The following is a 9802-nucleotide window of genomic DNA, read 5'->3' on the forward strand; positions in this document are numbered from 1 at the left end:
GTACGTCTTCTTGAGAGAAGTGTCTATTCAGGTCCTCTGCCCATTTTTTAATTGAATTGTGTGTTTTTTTGTTCTTGAGTTGTATGAGTTCTTTACACATTTATGAGCTTAGCAATTGTTTGCAATTATCCTCTTCCATTTGGCTGGTTGCCTTTTTGTTTTGTTGATGGTTTCTCTTGCTGTGCAGAAGTTTTTAATTTGCTATAGTCCCATTCATTTATTTTTGCTTTTACTCCCTTTTCTTTTGAGGTCAAATTCATAAATTCCTCTCTGAACACAAGGTCCATAGTACCAAGTTTAGTGCCTGTGCTTTCTTCTGTGCAGTTTGTTGTTTCAGGTCTTATATTTAGGTCTTTGATCCATTTTGAGTTAATTTTGGTGTATGATGACAGCAGTCTAGTTTCATTCTTTTGCTCTTGGCTTTCCAATTTTCCCAGCATCATTTACTGAAGAGGCTTTCTTTTCTCCTTTATGTGTTTTTGGCTCCTTTGTCAGTTTACAACTTTTTACACACATATGTAAACTTACATTGTTTTACTACTCCCTAGCAGTAATCAGCCCTAGACTTACCTCCACAAAATACAATAGCTGTTAGCATACTTCCCTTCTTCTCTCCAGCCTCTGTTTTATATCTGTCCCCTACCATCCATGTTGAGATCTTCTGAGTTTTAATTCTCCATCATTGCAAAAAACAAAACAAAACAAAACAAAAAACATTTATTTTTAGAGTTACACATATTAAGAGCTATCAATAATTCTTAAGGCATAAGGTGTGCTTGTAACACTTGTTAATTCTTTTCTTATCCTTGTTTCTCATAGCTCACACCCTCCCTTTTTTTTTGTATTTATTGTTTTTCTGATATGATTCTTTCAGAAAGTGCCTGTGGGTGGTTAACTTTCTGAGTTCTTGCTTTGCCCTCCCACTAGAAAGATAGTTTGGGTGGAAATAAGATTCTTGGCTCAACACTTATCTTCCTGAGACTTTCAATGATGTTGTCTTTATGTATTTGGTGCTGAAAGAGAACTTCCTTTGTAAGTAATCTGTTTTCTCTTCCAATCTCTCTTGATCCTTTTGTGCTGAAATTAAGCTGCCATGTGTCCAAAAGAATATCTTTTCTCATATTTCTTCTGGGATCCTTGAAAAGATAAACATTTCTGTCTCCCTTTAACACTAAACATTTTATTCTTTTCATTTTTGAATATTTTTTTCCTTTATGTTTTTTCTTTTTCTGGAATTCCTATGAGGCAGATGGAGGAATTTCTGCATCTAAACTCCAAGACTTTGCACTTTCTTATATATTTCAGTCTCTTTGGTGCTGGAAGGTTTTCTGGGCTCCATTGTCTAAGCTTTCATAATTATTCAGTTTTGTATATATCTGGAGCTTATTGATTGAGTTTTCTGTTTGCATCTTAAATCAATTCATTTCCTCTCTGCTAGCAAAAAACAGGTAGACATAGGACGGAAAAATCAAGCTCTTATTCCCAGTGGTTACCATAACTTTAAAAAAATGCCTTGGAATGCATTGAAAAAGAAAAGTATACAATATTCATAATAAATACCACAAAGTCTTATTAAACACAAAAAGTAATATCTGAAATGGAGACAACAAATGTAAGTTCATCTCAAGGTAATTTGAAATTTCAATTGGAATCCAGTTTTTGAGAGGTGGGGGAATTTCACAAAATGATTGTAAAGTTCTTAAGGAAAAATACATACATGAGACACAGGAACTGACAAATGAATTGTGACAGCATAGGGTTCAGGTAATGGTCCCTACAGAAATAGGAATTTATTAATAATACCCCACAAAGTTGCAGAAGACTTGGATGACTCATGAAATCAGTGCTATTGATATAAGTGGTATTCCTTTGGATGCTAAATGATAATTTAAGCCATATCCTATAGACAAATAAATTCCAAATAGATTAAAAAACAATGAAAAACATTAAATAAAACCCTTAAATAAGTTAATACATAGATAAGTAAATAATAAATAAACATTGTTAAAATGCAATTTGGGAGAATATTGTAAGAATCTGGGGATAGGAAGACCTTCTCAAACAAGACAGGCACTCCAAAGCCATGCAGAAAATGATAGATATGTGATCACAGTAATTGCTACAGTATTACTCCAGTAACAATTTGTGTTAGGTAAAATATAGAAACATCAAAAGAAAAATGATTGAATGGGAGGTTAACATCCCTTTAATCTATAAGAAAAAGATGAAAACCTAATAAAAAAGTGGGCCCAAGTTATCTGTCACTTAACAGAAATAGAAGTGAAAATGGCCAATAAACAAGTGAGACAAATTATGTAACTCTATTATATATCAGGAAAATGCCAATTAAAACAAAAAAGAAATACTTTTGCCCCTGATAGCCAAAGATTAAAAAAAATTGATGCTATATAGTATTATGAACAATAGGGAAATAAATTTGCTTAGGCATTGGAGGTGAGAGGACAAATTGCTAGACCCTTGGGAGTGTAATTTAACTCTACAACCTTGGTGGTGGTATTCACATAGCACTGCGAATGTGGTGATGGTTGTGATCGTATACCTCATTGAAGTTGGTCGTGGCCTTCCTGTGACTCCATGACAGCTGTGGTGGTTGTATTCACACAACTCAGTGACAGTAGTGGAGGTGTTGACATAGTTGTGATGGTGGTGGTGGTGGTGGCTACAGAACTCTGAGAAGTTAGTCTCCACATAACTCTGCTCTATTAATCATGGGATTCACATAGTGTTGCATTAATGTTGTTGGTGGTGTTCACATAATTCTGTGATGTTGTCTGTGGTGATATTCACAGGAATCTGTGGCATTGTTTATGGTCATATAACTGCAAAATTGGCTGTGTTATTCAAGTAATTCTGTAAAGTTGTGGTGGTAGTATTCACATGACTATGCAATGAGCATTCATCCAACTCTGCAATGCTGGTCATGTTATTTGTTATTCTGTGAAGTGGGTGCAGATGGTCTTCACATAACCCTGCTGCAGTGGTTGTGGTATTCACATAACTGTGATGACGTGGTGACGATGGTATTCAAATGGTGCTGTGATGATACCGGTTGTGCTATTTACATAACCCTGTGGTGTCAGTTGTGGTAGTCACATAACTGTGGTCATGTTGGTGGTAGTATTTCCATAACCGCATCATTGACTGTCTATCCACTTATTTCTGTGACGTTGGTCACAGGATCACATAGCCCTGTGTTGGTGGTGGTGTTAGCGTGTACATAATCTGTAACTGTGGTAGTTGCATTCACGTGACTTTTTGACATTGTTGCTGGTGTTATTCTCATGAATCTGTGAGGCTGATCATGGAATACACATACCATCATGCTGATGGTATAGGTGGTATTCAAATAACTATGTGGTAAAGGTCATATATTCATATGACCCTGCAATGTTGGAGGTTGTGTTTATAGATGCTGTGAAATTCATCATGGTATAATATTTCTATAACACTGAGATGATTGTTTTTTATGGTATTGGCATAATTGTGCATCACTGGTAGTGCTATTCACATATCTTGACAGTGGTGGTGGTGTAATTCAGATAATGCTATAACTTGGTCATGGCACTGGCACACCTGATATTATGAGTCCAGTGCCAGAACACCAAAATAAAGCAAATATTGCAGTCAAGTGACTCACATGAATTTTTTGGTTTCCCAGTGCATATAAATGTTATGTTTACACTACTTTAGTCTGTTAAGTGTGCAATAGCATATGTTTAAAAAAACATGTAAATACCTTAATTAAAAGGTACATTTTTGGTAAAAAAATACTATCATCTGAGGCTTCAGCAAGTCTTAATCATTTTGCTGGTGGAGGGTCTTGCCTGGATGTTGATGAAAAAGCAATATCTTCTAGACATAATAAAGTGAAGCACAGTAAATCAAGGTATGGCTGTATTTACACAATTCTATGATGAAGGTGGTGTTGGCACTGTGAGGGAGTGGTGGTGGTATTCATGTGAATCTGCAACATTAGTCAGGATGTTATGTAACTTGGCCTTGTTGGGGGTCATGGTATTCACAAAAGTGCAATGGAGATGGAAGTATTTGCATAACTACTATGGTGATCGTGGTATCAACATTTCTTTGTGATGTTGGTGGGGGTATTTTCTTAGATCTGTCGGAATGGTTGTGGTATTCAGATAACTCCATGCAGTGGTTGTGGTATTCTACATAACTGATGGTGTTGGATATACTAATCCTATAACTCTGCAAAGTTGGTGATGTTCTTCATAAAACTCAACGATGGCGGCAGTGGCATTCACGCAACGGGTGTGGTCCCCACATAGCCCTGCAAGGGTGGTCATGGTGTTCGCACAACTGTGAGGTTGTTGGTTTTAGTCACATAGCTCTATAATGTTGGTGGTGATATTCACATGTCTCTTCAGTAGCCCTGATCATACTCCCATAAATATGAGATGGTATTGGTAGTGTATTCAAATGACTCTGCAATGGTGGTTGTGAAGGTATTCACATAATTCTACGATGGTCGTGTGCTTATACTTATATAACTCTTCAACGTGGTGTTGGGATACATAAAATGATGCAACCCTCGTCATGTTATTCACATAACTCTATGGTGATAATTGTGGTATTCACAGAACTCTGTGATGTTGGTGGATTTGGTGTTCACACAGCTCTGCAGCTCTGGTCATGATAGTCACAAAACTATAAGCCTGAATGTGGCATTCAGGTAATTCTGTGATGGTCATGGTGGTATTAATATAACTCCTCTATGATGTTGGTGATCATGGTACTCAAATATCACTGCAGAGTTGCTAGTGGTACTCACACAACTGTGACAGTGTTCACAGTGTGCACATTACTCTGTGCCGGTGGGATTCACATAACTACAACTTTGGTCTTCAATAGCTCCGTGATGGTGGACACAGTATTCAGATAATCTGCAGTGGTTGTTGTCACATTCACATACTGTGATGGTGGTCATGAAGTATTCCCCTAAGTTCATGACGGTGGATGTGAAATTTGCATAACTCTGTAATGGTGGTGGTGATGGTATTCACATATCTCTTAGAGGTAGTGACATTGCTGTGACACAACTCTGCCACTTTGGTCATAGTAATGACTTCACTTTGTAATGTGGCTGATGATGGTATTCACATAACTCTGGGATGTTGTTGTAATGTTCACATAAGGTGTGGGAATCTCATAACTGAAAAGTGGGCTGTGCTCTTCATATATCTTAGAGACAGTGGCAGTAGTGCTCACATAGCCCTGCCATAGTGGTGTGACATTCACACAACTCTGTAATAGCAGTGGTCGGATTTGCGTAACCTGCACTACTGTTCATAGTTTTCATATGACCTGTGACATCATCAAGATATTTACATAATTCTGAAATATCGGTCGTGGTATTCATATAATTCTGCAATGGTAGATGTGGTATTTGCATAAGTCTATGACTTTGGTTGTGGTGGTAGTCACATAGCCCTGCATTGGTCCTGGCATTCACGAGTCTGTGATGTTGGTCGCTGGAATCACATGACTCTGCAGTGTTGGTGGTCATCGAATTCATATATCTCCACAATGCTGGTCATGGTATCTACATAACTGTGATGGTGGTGGTGGCATTTAAATTACTCTGTGATGTGATGCTGGTGGTTTCATGTGACGTGCCAGGCTTGGAGTAAAATTCACATTTTATGGGTTGAGGGACTTAGGCTCAGAGACGTTTAATGTTTTGCTTAAAGGTACATGACAAGCTATGACACAGCCAGTCTCAAATTCAGGTTTTCTGAATAATGCAAATGCAGTCTTTTTTGTACTATACCTTGAAGTCTCTTCCTGCTAAGTCTAAATTTAAAGGCATTGGCATAAAGCATTTGTGCCCTCAAACTCCCCGAGGGCTTTGGAACACAAATATTGTATCACTACTCTTCTAGTTGTTTATTCATAACTTTAGTTATGTCCACACACACATATATACATTTTCATGTGTGAAACTGATAAAAAATTGAACTACAAATGTAGATGTGTAAATTGAACTTCTGAAAATTTGTGTTAAATAATGCAGAAGAGGGCTTTCTGGTAAACCAAAATAAAGCATTGAGGATAATCTGTAGTTTATTCATAGAATCCAAAATATATTTATTAAACATTGAAATTTAATATTGGCAAAAATGTTGGTATTGTAGCATTTTCATTCTTTTTTTATTTTATTTTTTTAAATTCTAAACCGCTAGAAGTCTTGTCGAGGACTAGAAATATGTCGTTGAGATGTTAAGGTCTGGGAAGTGATTACATGGTAGGTACATGTTTAAAGAATCATTGAATTATACATTTACGATTTCAGCATTTTATGGCATATAAGTTACACCTCAACAAGAGTTTTAAATAATGTACTTCTACATAAAATGAAAATACTATAGTTTCACAAAAGTCGAGTGTAGTGCTAATTTAAGCACTCAGGATATTTTATTATGGGTATGAGTTATTGCTTTTATAGAATAGGACAAAGCATCACCATGAGGAGAAAGTTAAATATGATTTAAGAAATGTGTATTGCTTCTAAAAATGCCCTTGATGTTGTTAGGAAGTGTCTCTTCATCTCAGCTCTCAGGGCTCATGATTTACTTTTTTCCCGTTGCAGTACTTGGGGTGCATTGAAGTTCTACGCTCAATGAGGTCTCTTGACTTCAGTACAAGAACGCAGATTACCAGGTAAGCCTTTTAGCAAAATGGACTCCTGTGGTTTCACGTAAGAAAGAAATGATTTTGGACGTTATCAGTCTAGAACCTTTCCAGAGAAAAAGGCTGCCCTTGAGTGCTGGTGACTGGGGACAGGGAATCAGGACCCACTGAGGTTCAAGACTTCCACGTGTTCATCCATATTTGTGACATGTGTCCCTTGACACAGCACCTTGAAGGACACTTCCCCACTTCCACGGGACTTTGTAATTAAGTCGCAGACAGATGGAGTATTTATGTTTTCTCTTTAATAAATGAAACTGTAATACCAGATTGATATTTAATATTTGCTGAACTGTGTTCTTTTTAAAAAGAAAATCAAGACGTCAGCAGAGAACTTCCAATAGTATAAACAGAAAATAAAATGCATAGAATTGGAAGTAGAAATAGTAATGGGAGTAGAAATTTAAAAAGCAGACCAATTCTTTTAAAGTGTCAGTTACTTTGAACAGGTTTATGTCAACTAAATTCATCATCAACTAAATTCTAAATTTCTTGAGGGCTAGTTCTGTATTTAAGAATTGTTTTTATAAAACTCATAGCCTAATACAATTTATACATTTAGAAAAAATGCCAATTTCAAGTCAGCTTGAAGAGGAGAACTGAAAAACTAGGACTGAGTCTGTTAAAAAGCTACATTTCCAACTTACATTGCTTTGGCAGTTGTGGAATAATCTAAATTTTGACCTCAGAAAAATGCCTCATATTTATTTCATTCAAATCACTCTATTGTATATCTTTGGGTTAGTAAGCCAGTCTAAAGATTGAGCTTTAGAAAGCAATTATTGATAGCAATTAACTGCTAAATAATGTACACACCTTAATTCTATGTTTTAAGCACCACAAGATATGTCTTCTTCCTCACTGGAGAAATTCATGTTCAGGAGAGTTGATATTTCTCTTTTCTCTGAAGCTACTCAAAACACACATACATGGTGGGAATGCACCAACATTTGTAATCTACACTAAGGGAATAATCCATCTCCACATGTTCATAGAAAATGGTTTATGAAAATTGTCAAGATCAAAGAATGGTATTTTGCAGTGATAATATTTAAAAGATAAATTCGAAGGTTTACTTAGTCAATCATTCATTCGTCCGGCCCATGAAAAAGCCATGTGCCATGCAGCATCTGTGAAAAGAGCTCTCTGCACGTGCCTGGGAGAATACTGGAACCCATGACACTGTTCACCTTCTCCTGTGTGGTAGTCGTCATTTTTAAAGAGAATCGTCAGCCATTTCTACTGAATTCCCTTTAGAGATATGAGAACTTTTGAGATGATCAAATCGTTTTAACTCTCTTGATACACTGAGCACTTAGTGCTGGTTGAGCATGTGCAGTGTGCTGCCCAACGCGGGCTGTCCTGCTTTGCTGGGTCTTGCAGGTTTGGATAGAAGGATGACTGAGGGGCACGGGAGGGGCACGGACCTCGTCCTGCTCTTGGGGAGAGGTCGTGGGGCGGGGGAGCAAATGAACAATCCCAGTGCTCCATTAGATAAGGACCTTAGCACTCTTTGGGGCAGAACCCAAATGCGTAGATGTGGTAATAACATTGTATGAGAAAGTTGTGGATCAGACATCCAGTCCCATCCCATCTAGATTTCAGCAAAGACACACTATGTAATGCGCAAGGTGGAGTGCCATTTCTGGACACAGGAAACTTGGTGTTGAATTCTGGCTGTATCATAATTGCCTTGGTTTTATTAAGCTTTTGGAAAATTAGGTTTTGTTGTCTCTAGCCTCATTTTTGCCACATGACATGTTTCTTATTTTAGTTAGTAGTTGGAGACCACTCATAGGAAAAAAATTGACAAATCAATGTCAGAAATAAGCCTTTGCATTCAGGAGAAGAATACCCAGCAATGTCTTCTAGATGTGGCATATGGTGGAGCTCTTGAGGCCTCTGTGGTAACTGAGTGTTAAATATGTCTAGGATTAAACTCTACCATGTGGTTTACTTTATATCCTAAAGGCATTCTTGAAGGCTTATAGGGAAATATAATGTTGTGATTAAGTTATATTATACAGGTTCTAGGAAAACCTGTTTCCAAATTTTCTTAGCCATGCCTCTCATAAAAAACAAAACAAAACAAAACAAAACAAAAAAAGCATTTTTATAAACACATAACCAGTCTCTACTCATTTGTTCCACTATTTCAAGTTTTGGATATAAGTGGTTTTTGAATGTTCTGACAGCTGAAACAAGTGTTCTTTTATCGAGCTCATTTTAGTTTTATGCTGGTACTGTGTCAGGTAGACTGTGGTGCTGACAACACCACCACCCATGGATTGCTGATGTTTTACTAGTAGGTAACTTTAAAAATTACCTGGGAGTTTCCATTGTTGTGTGCTTCCTTTCGGTGGTGGGTGTTAAATGCCCTAACACTTTGGGCAGAAGAGCTTGGTGACTTGCTCACACTAATGGGAGCCCACTGGGTGGAGGAGTTGGCCTTTATATGGAGCCCAGCTCTGTCAATTTCTGCCTCAAGTGTTGTTGTGAGAAACAGGACCATTTCTACATCTGATGTCCATAGGACAGGGCCTGGCAAAGAGGAAGACTTGTTAGTGTTTGCTCTGTCTCATTGCCAGAGCTCATATTCAGCACAGTGGGTGCAAGACCCAAGTTTCGAAGAAAAAAGGAGTATCTGTGAGCATGAGAGCAATTGAGGTCATACAGATGGTGGTCTTGGGGTCGCTGTGAAAATCTTCCCAGGGGACAGAAATGCCCTGCAGAAGAAGAAATAGCTTCTGAAGAAAGACATTGCTTTCCAATGTGCCCTTGGTCGCCAAACCAAGCATAGCCTTACCATCGAATGTGTCCCCTGTCCAGTATGGTGTTGGAATGTAGCATAGAATGCCCCCCCACACCCCGTAGATTTGCAATGACATTGCATATTGCAGACTGTCAGAAACCCCACTGCTGAAAACCATGAAACTCTGCTATCCTAGTGTTTCCCAAACTTGCTCCACTGGCTGACAGAATCTGCCATCCTCCCTCCGTACCACCAGCACCACTTCATAGTTCATAAAAATCCCTTGGAAACCACCATTCTCTTGCATAGATTTTATAT

The 9802-nt window shown here is 37.8% G+C and overlaps 1 protein-coding gene across 2 annotated transcripts in view; it reads left to right on the plus strand.

The window, feature by feature from the left end:
• SHC3 (SHC adaptor protein 3) overlaps positions 1–9802 on the plus strand; it is a 185490-nt gene that overhangs the window by 36900 nt on the left and 138788 nt on the right. For both annotated transcript variants that reach the window (XM_081067439.1, XM_081067440.1), the window contains exon 3: positions 6632–6702. In XM_081067439.1, coding sequence (XP_080923565.1) covers positions 6632–6702 — 71 coding nt within the window. The remainder of the gene's footprint in view (positions 1–6631; positions 6703–9802) is intronic.

This window comes from Rhinolophus hipposideros (assembly GCF_964194185.1).
Source record: "Rhinolophus hipposideros genome assembly, chromosome: 11".
Lineage (NCBI taxonomy): Eukaryota > Metazoa > Chordata > Mammalia > Chiroptera > Rhinolophidae > Rhinolophus > Rhinolophus hipposideros.